Source organism: Artemia sp. Qi Xiang Cuo, chromosome 6 (genome assembly GCF_049724085.1).
Source record: "Artemia sp. Qi Xiang Cuo chromosome 6, ASM4972408v1, whole genome shotgun sequence".
In the NCBI taxonomy this organism is placed as follows: Eukaryota; Metazoa; Arthropoda; class Branchiopoda; order Anostraca; family Artemiidae; genus Artemia; species Artemia sp. Qi Xiang Cuo.
Window position 1 is genome coordinate 2351431 of NC_142799.1, and position 13015 is coordinate 2364445.

Here is a 13015-nt window from a genome sequence, read left to right on the forward strand (position 1 = left end):
TAAAATGGCTATCTAAAAATTTTGGTTGGATGTGTTTGGGGAAAAGTGAGAGGGTTAGTGAGAGGAGGGTTAGTTGCCCTCAAATCACTTTCGACTTTTAAAAAGGGTACTAGCCCTTTGAATTTCAAACCGAATAAGCCCTTTTTCAAGTTGCTACGACAAAGATTTTAATAAAAAACCTTATATGCCCCCAGGGCATAACTTATAATCCTTGCCCTGAGGTTTGTGGGGGAGTGTCCTCGTCAAAAATATATTTTCTATCTGGAAATCAACTATGCTGAACAAAATAGCTATCTCAAAATTTGTATGGGGTGCTTTTGGGGGAATGATGGGCGTGGGGTGGGGGGCTAGTTGCCCTCCAATCACTTTCGACTATTGTATAGGGCACTAGCCCTTTGAATTTACAATCAAATGAGCTTTTTTTGAAGCTTCTACGACAACGCCTTCTTCAAAAACTTTATATGCCCCCAGGGCATAACTAAAAACCCTTGCCCTGAGGGCTCTGGGGGAGTGTCCTCCTCAAAACATATTTTCTATCTGGAAATCAACTACGCTGAACAAACTGGCTATCTCAAAATTTTGATTGGATGTGTTTAGGGAAATGATGGGCGTGTGGGGGGGGGGGGGCGAGTTGCCCTCCAATCACTTTGGACGCAAATATTGACGAAGACCACACTGCCTTTCCATATCAAACAAACACAACTTAAAAACAATAGGGAAATATTTTCAAATACAGTGTAATCTAAATTGGTGAATATATCGGCCCTATGTCCAAGGCCCGTCTTCAACACAACATTAAAGAAAAAATATATAGATAAGCAACTTACATTAAAATACGAAGTTCAAAACTAAAAATGCTTTTAAAAAACCTTGAAAAAAGCCCCAGTATCCTTACTTCAACCAAGCTCAACCAGGACTGACAAATAAAATGACGGGAGAAGATTAAGACAGTTAGACGGAATAAAATAAAATTATTAACTGCAAGTTTTCTAGGCTAATCTTGCTTTTTTATCAGCTAGTCTTAAAGTCCTTTTTGTAAAAATTTCAATACTATTGCCCGTCTTCTCAATACTTCATTCTTTTAGAAAATTTTTTATTAAATTAGAGCACAAGAAATTAAGTGAACATTCTCATGGATTCCAATTTAAGGAAGTATTTTTATTTATTTTGAGCTTAATTTAGATTAATTCCCGAACTACATGTTTTATAATAAGATTACGACTTATGAGAGAAGATTTTTAAAAAAGTATTGTGTGGCTGGGATTATCAAATATATGGCTAGCTAAAGCAGAATCAAAGGAGTTATTAGAACTAATAGCAATTAACGCTTTGTCTATGTCTTCTTTATGCTGGTGTATCCGTTTCTCTAGATTCTGATGAGTTCTGCCAACGTAGTAATTGCCACAATCGCATGGTATTTGATAAACCCCTCTTTGGCGAGTTCGCCTTCTATAAAAACCTTATATGCACCCAGGGCATAACTTACAATCCTTGCCCTGAGGGTTGTGGGGGAGTGTCCTCCTCAAAAATATATTTTCTATCTGGAATTCAATTACGCTGAACAAAACGGCGATCTAAAAATTTTGATCGTATGTGTTTGGGGAAAGGATGGGCATGGGGGGGGGCTAGTTGCCCTCCAATCACTTTGGACTATTAAAAAGGGCACTAGCCGTTTGAATTTCTAATCAAATGAGCTTTTTTTGAAGTTACCACGACAACGCCTTCTTCAAAAACCTTATATGCCCCCAGGGCATAACTTAAACCCTTGCCCTGAGGGCTCTGGGGGAGTGTCCTCCTCAAAAATATATTTTCTATCTGGAAACCAACTACGCTGAACAAAATGGCTATCTCAAAATTTTGATTGGATGTGTTTGGGGAAATGATGGGCGCAGGGGGGGGGGGGGGGCTAGTTGCCCTCCAATCACTTTGGACTATTAAAAAGGGCACTAGCCCTTTGAATTTCCAATCTAATGAGCCTTTTTTAAAGTTTCTACGACAACGCCTTCTATAAAAAACCTTATACGTCCCCAGGGCATAACTTATAATCCTTACCCTGAGGGTTGTGGGGGAGTGTCCTCCTCAAAAAAATATTTTATATTTGGAATTCAATTACGCTTAACAAAATGGCTATCTCGAAATTTTGATTGGATGTGTTTGGGGGAATGGTGGGCGTGGGGGGAGGGGGGCTAGTTGCCCTCCAATCACTTTCGACTATTACAAAAGGCACTAGCCACTCCAATTTCCAATCGAATGAGCCCTTTTCGAAGTTTCTACGACAACTCCTTCGATATGAAGTGCCTGGATATGGAGAAAAAAAATACATTGTGCCCACGTCGTTCTTAACTTAGGCACCGCTAGCGCGCTGTCTATGATCAAATATTTTACCTCGTTTGCAAAGTTGGGGAACAATGGAGGAAGGTTCTCTAGGGATGTGGTAGTCTCTAATTGAACGACAAAAAAAAACAGCTTACTCTGTTAGAAATACACTACCAAATTTACCATAGCTTACCTCCTTTTAAGTAAGGATTAACTTCATCTTCTGAAGTTTGACATAGGTCTTCGATGAAGTTGACCTCTAAATTGAAATTGTTTACAGGGATGATGGTACAATCAGGAACAACATTCTAAAAATAGATAAACTAATTTATCCTTAATTTGGTTTCCTAACTACACACAGATGAGGGGGTTTCTTCACCAAATCAGATATTAAAAAAAAGTAACAATAAACAAGAAAGACTCAATGTAATATGAATATGCAGACTACAACTGCTATCTTAAAATTTGTAGCCAGGATGGAGAAGAATATCTTCTCCTCACCTTTGTGCAGGTATGCTTCATTTTGATACTCTTCTTAAGCTGCTTGAGAATTTATAAGTTTCATCGGCATATGACCAAATGACCATCAATATAAGACCAAATGATAGAAAGGTATATGACCAAATCGGTATTACAATAACTAATCGAATCCACATTGGTAAAAATAGATTTTTTTATATACTATTTTTCTTAAGCCTTAATACAAAACACGAGTCAATAATTTCGACCTCAGTGTTGAAGTGAATTAAGTCCAACAGAGTGACCTTTGACACGTAAGAACTTAACACAACATATAATGATACACTGTAACAACTCAACTTGAAACCCCTTAATTGTCATAAACATGAGCTGACAGATTGATGTGGACTAAGTTATTTGAGCTTTCCAAGTCTTCATTGGTTATTACTCGACCTTGAAAACCCCTTACTGAATGATCAAACACAAGACTCCAACAAATCATAAAAGACTCTTAGACTATTAATGATTTACCCAGCTCTAGTAACGAAGATATCGTAAACCATTCGTCACTTATTTTACTCGGTATTTTAACTATAAAGCTTTAGGATGTATTAATGTAGATGTCCGATGTGCTTTATTATATCAATTTGTCTGATGGGTGCCTGTGAACTTTATACTTTTGATTTGATTCACGACAGGCATTTGATTGTCGCTGGCACGACATACCTGCGCTAGCGTTCCCTATTTTGGTTAATAAAGAATCTTTATCTTTAATGCCTTTAATTTGCCTTACATAATTAATATTTACCACATCGCTGAAACCTCATAACACATCTATTTACGACATCAACAAATTTCAATAAAGTTGATAACGAAAGCTAATTGTCACGCAACTGCATTAGGACCGACAGGACATAGGCGTTAAATATTGTCATATTTTTTTTTGTCTCCTTGTGCATGGCTTTCCGTGACCTACTAATTATACGGCGTTGAGCTTCCTCATCTAATTTACCATTGGTAGAAACAATAAGTTCATGATACGTAAACTATTTGAAAAACAAGATTTCATTTGGATCAGATTTGATGCGGCCAAGTGCTGGTTGGTTTTGGTGAGGCTCTATCAACATGCATTTCACCTGGACACAAAAATTATATATTTATTTTTGTATGATAAGATTTTGCATGGCAAATGAACAATAGCCAAATATAGTAATGATCAATTCGGCTGGGTCCTTTCCAAAGAGGCAACAGATTTTCAAAATCCTATACGGATTATTTATTTGGTGTAAAATTACTCTCTTTGTAGAAATAATTGGTAGTTGGATCAACCTTAATACCTTGGGTAAGGTAGTAGATGGGACTTTTGCTTAGGTACCTAAATGCTTTTTATTTTTATCTGGCATTAGGAATCACCAGTAGAGTTCAAAGGGAGAGGGTGTTCGGGGCAAGCTGCCTGGACGATTGGAGAGTTGCCTACTTTGATCAATTTTTTTCATTTCGATTTGGCTATTTTTTGCTTATATTTGATTCAGGACGGGGCGGTGTAATTGATTTTTCTCCGGGCGCCACAAACACATGGAATAGCTCTGTATAAGCAATTGGCTGAATTGGAATGACCTCCCAGTATCTTTCAAAAAACCTTATCTATTCTCTTTAAAATGTCGTATTTTTTTAGACCAAAATTTTAAACTCTAAAAAGCTCAAGAATAATATATAGCGTAGGTAGGCCATTCAAATTCACAATTTTGCTTTATAAGAAGAACACATAAGTAATACAGATTTCAAGAGAATACACCCTGCAGAAAGAAAAGTTTTATATCAAATTCTTATTACTTCAAAAATTGTAAGATCCAAAATTCTCGCAATTGTCACTGACTACGAACAGTTGGCGTCAATTGGGGTATTGATAAATTATATAGCATTTTGATAAAAAGCATTTCTATCACTGCTATCATCATCACTGTCTATTAAAAGGATTTTATCCCTATTTCAACTTTTATTTATCGTCATGGCAAGGCAGTGTGGTCTCCAAAATTATCTACGTCATAGCTTCAAGAGTAAAGAGTTGCTATTCTAGTTCTAAAATATTAAAAAAATTACATAGTGAGATTCTGATGTTATTAATAAATTATATACATATATGAATTAAAATTTAATCCTAGGGTAGGTCTCCCTAGAGACTCCCCTGGAAGTAAGTTTCCTATAAAGGACACGGATGTCTTTTTCGGGAAATTACTTTTCCAAGGGAGGGGAGGTTCTTGAGACCATTCTTGGTTGAAGACTACTCCCCCGGTGCAGAGGTGTGATTATATGGCATTTTAATAGAAAGCAGTAAAAATAAACAAGTAAGTCTAGGCTTGAATTTGATGAACAAGGAAATTCGGTATTTATTTGTATGAACAAAACACAAGCTACAGCCAAGTACACAAGTTACAGCTATAACACGAATAAAGCAAAGAGCAGGTGATCACATAGCATCAAAATGGAATTTATGAGCCTCTTGTTGCTTCTCAATACGATCTTCTTTTCTTTCCTTTTTATGTAGCAAAAATATTAACAAAGAAAGAAATACTATAAGTCCACCAAGGGCAACTGCAGTCATCATAATCCCTCTACTAGGGGTTACAAAGAGTTTAGCCTTCCAACGCTTATCACCATTGACGGGAGGTACAATAACAACCTGGGAATTAGGAATAATCTGTGTCCACTCGTGATATTTACCTTCACTGACACCCACTTGCAAAGTTTCAACAAAATTTGGCATGCGTCCAAGACCAAAGAGCGCATAGGGAAGTTGGAGAGCAAAATGAGAGCTCTGGGGTAGCTGAGGAACGCAAGATTCTCGAAATTTACCTTCATTCGCATATGTTTTGTAGCATAGCATAGGGCCAGGGAGATTGGTTCCATAAGCTAGCCCTTTAGGAGTAGAGCAATTCGAGTGACACCTACTAGTGGTAACAAGCACTTTCAGAAAATACGCATCATACTCAATTACATTCCGAATCGCAGCAGCTTCTAGCCTGTCTGGTCCTTGTTTAACAAGAATAGCATCTAACACACCATTTTCATTTATATCATAAAATGTGCCCATTATTGTAGAATTAAGTTCATAAAAGTAAGACCAGCCCAAGGAAAGTTTTCGTTTAAGAGGGCATGTTTTGCACTCTAAATTCTCAAGAAGAAAGACTTTGTACATTCCATTAAAAGTCAGTGTAGCTATAATATCAGGATATCCGTCTAAATTATAATCTCCAACTCTTAATGTCAAAGTTTCAAGGTATTTGTATTCTGTTGATGATGGATGCACGAAACTCCATTTATTCCCTTCAATATCTTTCAAATCCAAATCCAAATTGATCCATTTGTCACCGGGGTATACAAACACACTGCTATTAAAACAGTCAACATCATCACATATGGGGATCAAATGATCTATGCGTCCATCTAAGTCAAAATCCATGAAAAACGACTGCCCAATTGCTCCACCCCTTCTCACATTTGGCTTTGGAATCGTTTTATTCAATTCGAATCCAGAATAAGTTCTAATCCAATATTCATATCCATCATCTGCAGTTAGAAGTAAATCAGCAGTGAAATCTTGGTTTAGATCTATATAACTGTGTGAATGGGGAATACTTAATGTTGCATTATTGTCCATGACTATGCTATCATGTATCTTCCTATCTGTATCAAAAATCCAAAATTTTCTCCCACTTGGATCATTTCCATTGTAATCAACCCCAAAGATATCATGAATCATGTCACCTTCATAATCTAACACCAGCGGTTGTCCTTCTAATATTAAAATAGTGTCCTTATCATCATTCTGACACTTGAGACTTTTACCATCGCCCCATTGAATATAAAGCCTTTTCCTATGTTTCTTATCTTTTGCTTGCCTTCCAACCACTAGCAAGTCCATATGTCCGTCACCATCAAAATCACCGGGCACAATACTTTCAACACTTATATGATTGAAGCGACAGATCACTCCTCCGGACCTTAAAAATGGTTTTTCACTGCTAGCCAGAAGAACTTCCACACTTACACCATCCTCTTGAATGACGATTAAATCGGTCAGTTTGTCTGAATTGAAGTCTCCAAATGCAGCAGGTACGAAATAGCGATTGCCTCCAAAAACATCTTCAGTTATATCAAGAGGTGCAGATGACTGTAGACAGGAAAACAACAATAAGGCAACCGTGGAGAACCTCATCTCTCACTAGAAGAAAAGACAACCCTTAATGCCAGATACAAAGAGTGCGGGAAAAGCTTAGACTTGAAGCTGGTTCTAGTGTGGAAAAAAATTTACCAGCCCCTTTTAACGTTTGTCATTTATTTGCAAACATTGTTACTCTTTTGGGCTTAAAAATAACTTCCTAAGACATAATCTTTGGTCTAGATCAATTTCTGGAAGTTTCATTTCCCAACTCAACTACCTTCCAAGGTAGGGAAAAAGCCCATGGTTTTCGGTTTTACTCTAAAATTGTTTCCAAGCTTACGTCTTTTAAATAGTTATCACAGACTTGTTCCTTCAGAGACTTCAAAATACAGGATAGGTAAAAACCCCATTGTCTCCTATACCAGCATAACGTCAGCTAGACCTAATGCTGCTTATCCTACCAAGAATTTCCCCAAGTTACCGTAGCCCTAATTTGTGCAGACCGAAATTTCAGGTTAAAATAATTCAAGAAAACAAAAGATTTAATATTTCTATTAGTAGCAGTGAAAATCCATCTTTAGTGTTGTAAAGAAACAGATTAATAGTCTCAGTTAACATGTTCTCTTTGAACCTCTCTACCTTGTTAGTTAAGTCACCAGGCTATGCAGTAAAAGTGGGGCTGCAGCCTAGTTTCCTATCTTACCGTGTTAAATCGCCAAAGATCCAATTCATATCGATTTTTGAGAATCTTAGGCCGGATATAGACGGTTTGCACAGATAACACTAAGGCCATTTACATGCCGTCAACAAAGTGACTAGTCATACACTATGTTAATTCGTTTTTTTTTTCGGTAAACTTTCATGAAGTACTTAATGGCCGTCAGAAAGACGCTAACCTTTGTTTAAGTTCTTTCAAATATTCTGCAAAGTAAACCGAAAGTAGCAGAAATCTAAGGCAACATTTTCAAATGGAGAGAAGGTGGTCTTTCGAAACTGAATAATAATTTATTACTTTTGCCAGCGATGAATCAACCGGCTGGTTAAACTGATCTGAAAAAATGTAAAATTCTTCCTTTCAATAATGTCTATTGTTTGTAAAAGAAATTGGAATCGTTTGCTACGGAAATTTTCCATAAAGTCAATAAGGCTTTATTGAAAATCCATCTTTAGTGTGGATTTTCCGTAGCAAACGGAAAATCCACACAAACTAGATTTCCAGGTCCTCAATTTCAAATTTCGTGATATTGTCAATTTTCGACAATATCATGAAAATTGTCGCGTAAAAGCTGCGAGGGGGGTATGACAAACTTTGAAATTGAGGACCTGGAAATCTAGTTTGTAAAAGAAATTGGAATCGTTTGCTACGGAAATTTTCCATAAAGTCAATAAGGCTTTATTGAAAATCCATCTTTAGTGTGGATTTTCCGTAGCAAACGGAAAATCCACACCAACTAGATTTCCAGGTCCTCAATTTCAAATTTCGTGATATTGTCAATTTTCGACAATATCATGAAAATTGTCGCGTAAAAGCTGCGAGGGGGGTATGAGAAACTTTGAAATTGAGGACCTGGAAATCTAGTTACGTGACAATAACACTTACTTACTGTTAACACTGATGATACAAATCAGTGTTAACAGTAAGTAAGTGTTAACTTACTGTTAACACTGATGATAAAAATCAGTGTTAACAGTAAGTAAGTGTTAACTTACTGTTAACACTGATGCTATATATGATGTAAGATAAAGCCTAGGGTAGGCTCTTATCTTACAAGAGCTATCATATATAGCATCAGTAAATGTGTATCAGTGTTAACAGTAAGTCACATTATAAAAAAGTGCCTACCCTAGGATGGATGACAGACTATCATCAACAAGTGAAATTGATTGTTTTTATACAACTCTGAAAAAGTCATGCCAGCTTTGCCTCTCACAGAGACAGCCTTGACTTTACTCTAATTAGAGTATGACTTGGCTCTCAAGTCTTCCACCAAGTTGATCAAATTCAAAAATCAACAAGCTCGGTTCTGAATGCCGAACCAACTGCTAATTACCTACTGAGAGGTAAAATTTTGGTGATTTAAATCTCGGTTAAGGGGGTCCACACCAGCATTTAATTCATGAAAGACTTTGCTAACTTCATGAACAACGTGCGAGTCAGCTACAAGAAACAGACTGGATATCTTCTTATTTGCATCTGGGGTTTTAAAATAACCTTTCCCCAGCCGATTTTAAAATTGTAAGAAGACCTTTCCCCTACGTAAAGTTTTGCATTCAAACTATTTGAATTTTGATTTTTTTTCTGATTTTTGGGCAATTTTCTTCCCATTAGGCTTAAATACATTTCCTTTTACTGTAATATCAAATATTTTTAAAGAAAGTTTATTGAGCTGTTTGCCAATCCGCAGTCGTAATTTTCGAAAGAGATTCCTTTTTATGCAGAATATCAGTCACTTCAACCAGAGCACCATCTAAGGACATTAGTATACTACTAAGTTAACTGGCCTTATTCAGCACTAGCAGAGATATTTAACATTTGTTTCATTGAAAACCTTTGAAAACCATCATTTAACATTGAGAACCTTGCACAGGAGAAACCTGATGTCTTTCAGGACGCATGTCTTGCAGGTCTTTCAGGACGGTTCACATGTTTGAGCTTAAGATCGATTTAGTGACGATGTTTATTAATAATAAATAAACTTAGTAAACATACAATAATGGATAATACTGATAGGAAAGTGGACGCCAAAAATATATAAAATTGAATTAAGGTGCGACTTGATACATTTGGTACTTGAAACTCTAAAGATAATTTGTTTTTTTTATTTATTAAGAAACCTTTGAAACGAGAGGCCAGATTTTCCGTTAGAATTTTTACACCCTGCAACACGACAGTAATTCACCATTTTAGCATGAGTGAACAATTTATATTTTAGCAAGAAACACAAGCTTTCCGTAATGATCGCATTGAAACCTCCTGAAGTTAAAAAAAAGCGCATGAGTGAAAAGAAAGCCATGTGATCGGCAACCTGTCTTGCTTATAAACTCTTTGAGTACTATTTTCAAAACTATCTCCATGGAGTGTAGTTAAAATTACCAAAAAACGAAAGAACTGAAACAAACGAAAAAAAAATCATTGAAATCTAAATTAAATCCAAACCCAGTATAGTGGATTATTGATTAAGTCGGACTCACCTTCTTTAGGAAAAAACATATTAGAAAGGGTGTCAGACATGACCGGAGAGGAGGTCAATCACCAGAGGGAGGAGAGCACCCAAAAGGCCTTTAAACTGGAGTTAGAGACTGCATTACATAAAAACCGTCCAATCATTTATAAAGCCAGATTTAGAATCTAGGCGAAGGACCATGGCCGTCTCCAGGGGGGAGGGGGGAGTAGGGGATTTGAATCCCCCTCCGAAATTTTTGCTGACTTGTAAAAATGTAACATAATTGCATATATACAAATTTTTGAGGCATTTTTTTTAAATTCGTAACCCCCTCCAAAGTCTTTTAGACAAGAAAAGAGTAATTTAGACGTTAGGTAGAAGTACAAAATTTTAATCCATCAGGCAATTTAAGAAACACATTTGAATCAGATCTTTAATTTGCTCTAGGTGCAGCGTAAGGAAATTTAAGGAATGTTGGACGGGAAAACAGTGCTAGAACTTGGTATCGTGTTTTAGAATGAGAGCTACCTAAACTTTTAGTCTCGAATCTTCATTGAGTTGGGATCGTCTAGAACCAAAATCTTTGATTTGTTCTAGGTGCAATTCAAGGTAATTAAAGATATGTTGGATGGAAAAAAAGGGCCTGGTGTACACAATTTCTAAATTTTGGCTTCTAAATCTGCAACTGAAGGATCTAATAATACATCCTACAAAATTTTTAAGGCTAGGATTCAAATTCTTAAAGCTTAGATTAAATGGGGTCTTCTAGACTTCAAAATCATAAATTTAGATAGAATTCTAGATTCTAGATTCAATTTAAGGTAACAGCTTGGTGTCACCTTGTAGAAAGAAAACTACCCAAAGCCAAATGTTTACCTAGTCCCGACTCTTCTCAACTAGTATTAAAAAGCTACAATGCAACTGCGTTTCCAATGGGCCATCGCTTTTCTCTTTAGTTTTAGGTTGACCTCAATTTCAACTACAGAAAGCCTTACAGTCATGACAAGCCAGTATCTCAACAAGACCTTTAAGGCTTGAATTAAGTTGGGGTCTTCTAAACTGATGCGGAATAACAGTGGCATTGAAAACTATGTTTAAAAGGATCAATATTTTCTCAGTCAAGTTATACAATCTCATTTATGCACTTATTTGACTTTGATTTTACTATAGGTACAGGAAGGAAAGGTAAGTCTCGCTATGAACATATTCAAGCTAATTAAATCCTCAAATTCTTGCCAAAAGAACAGCTCTTCCAAACTTCTCAAAAAATTCACCACCTTCTCTTCAGAATCACATACCCAGAGCAGCTGCACGAAATTGGTCCAATAGACCTCTAAATTAATTTTGACCTTGGAAGTAATATTTGAGGCAGGCGCATTAACAAAGGTTTGTTTCATGGGAGGTGTAGAGGTTCAACAATTCGCCGTGGAGGTTGGAGGGGCAACTTCGAAAGAAAGGCAAGTGTAAGCGATTTATATGAACAAAAAAATTAAAGGACAAATTTTGACTTTTTGAGGGCATAAGCTCGCCACAAAACCCCTATTTCCTGCGTGCACACCTTATATAACGAATCTAACCTTTCTCTTTAACAATAATCACGCTGTAACTGGTTTCCATATGCTAGAAAAACAGCCTTTTAAGTAAAAAACAAAGTGAATTTTCCAACTCTCATTAATCTGAACATAAAAAACTCATTTCCTAAGTTAATTAGTAAAAAAAGAAGGGCTGAAACTCAGAGCTAAACAGTTCAAAATATTAATATACTCACAAGAAGATATATCCCTTTTGTAGTTAATACGGCAATTGTTCCATCTTCACTCCATTTTACAGCAAAATTGGCTTTTGTAGCATGAGCATTAAAATGGTAGGAATAAAGCAAAGTTGCAGTCATGAAGGTCCTAAAAAAATGTTAAATGGAATACAATGAAAATAAAATGGAACATAAAGGTAAAATGGAATATAATGGAAATAAAATGGAACATAATGGAATATAAGCATGTGCATAACAAGCTGAGAAGTCTCACCGGAAATATAAGCAAGAAGTGTGAGAAACAGTGGTAGCTGCAAAAAAACAGATATACAGCTTAGGGCAAGGAAGTTTTTATTACATAGGCCTAAAGGGGATTTGATACCTTAAAGGATCATCCTCTCTCATCCATTATAAACTTTTATAATCTGTAAGGGCAAACTATTTGTAATTGATTGGGTGCTCTTGTCAAAACTTGGATAGAAAATCCCACAAAACAATAAAAAACTAAAACCTGACGCATACTGTCCCACAAATCATTGAAAAGCCATTCAACTTCTCCCGTTTTGTATCGAGATAAAAATATTCAAAATATGAAACTTATATTATTAGAAAGTGTGAATTTTTTCTGACAGAGCAATGTTTTAAAGTTCAAGAAAGAGCAGTCCCTAAATATATTCTTGCATACTTGCTTGAAAACATTATAAATCAGCTTAAAGGAACTGCTTAAAGGAACATTTGAAAATTTGACAATTATGGGAGTTCCTTGTTTTGATACTTGCTTTGATCGAATCAAAAAAAAAACACATTTTTTCGAACTGAAAGTAAGAAGCAACAACAAAACTTAAAACCAACAGAAATTATTACATATATCAGGGCGGCCACCCCCTCATCAATACCTAGCTCTACACGCTTTTTTGGTATTGAAAAAAATTCTTATTGTTCTAATTAAACAGCCCTTGTATTTCAGGAGTCGCTTGCAAAGACTTGGGACGAAAAGTCGAACTTTAGCTTAAAGAGCGAGGTAATAATTTCTGTTTGTTTTAAGTTTCGATGATGTTCCATACTTTCAGTTGAAAAAACATTTAAATTTTTGATCGTTTTTAAACAATGCCGGGAAATCTGGCCCCCCATCCATGAAAAATTCCTTCCCACCACAGAAAATCC

The 13015-nt window shown here is 36.1% G+C and overlaps 2 protein-coding genes across 2 annotated transcripts in view; both read right to left on the reverse strand.

Annotated features, from left to right (window-relative positions):
- LOC148950788 (uncharacterized) overlaps positions 1-11993 on the reverse strand; it is an 86615-nt gene extending 74622 nt beyond the window's left edge. The window contains exons 1-2 of the mRNA XM_089090458.1: positions 11870-11993; positions 2510-2624 (exon numbers count right to left, since the gene is read on the reverse strand). Coding sequence (XP_088946584.1) covers positions 2510-2624; positions 11870-11992 — 238 coding nt within the window. The 5' untranslated portion in view covers position 11993. The remainder of the gene's footprint in view (positions 1-2509; positions 2625-11869) is intronic.
- On the reverse strand, positions 5149-11999 carry LOC148950789 (T-cell immunomodulatory protein). Its single transcript, XM_089090459.1, has 2 exons — positions 11870-11999; positions 5149-6997 (listed from the first exon to the last, which is right to left on the reverse strand). The coding sequence occupies exon 2, from the start codon at positions 6989-6991 to the stop codon at positions 5243-5245; it is 1749 nt and encodes a 582-aa protein (XP_088946585.1). The 5' UTR covers positions 6992-6997; positions 11870-11999; the 3' UTR covers positions 5149-5242.
- Between the last annotated feature and the right edge of the window lie 1016 nt (positions 12000-13015).

Bases quoted from the DNA above. Each gene is read 5' to 3' on its own strand.
- LOC148950789 (XM_089090459.1), bottom strand. From the start codon at position 6,991: ATGAGGTTCTCCACGGTTGCCTTATTGTTGTTTTCCTGTCTACAGTCA.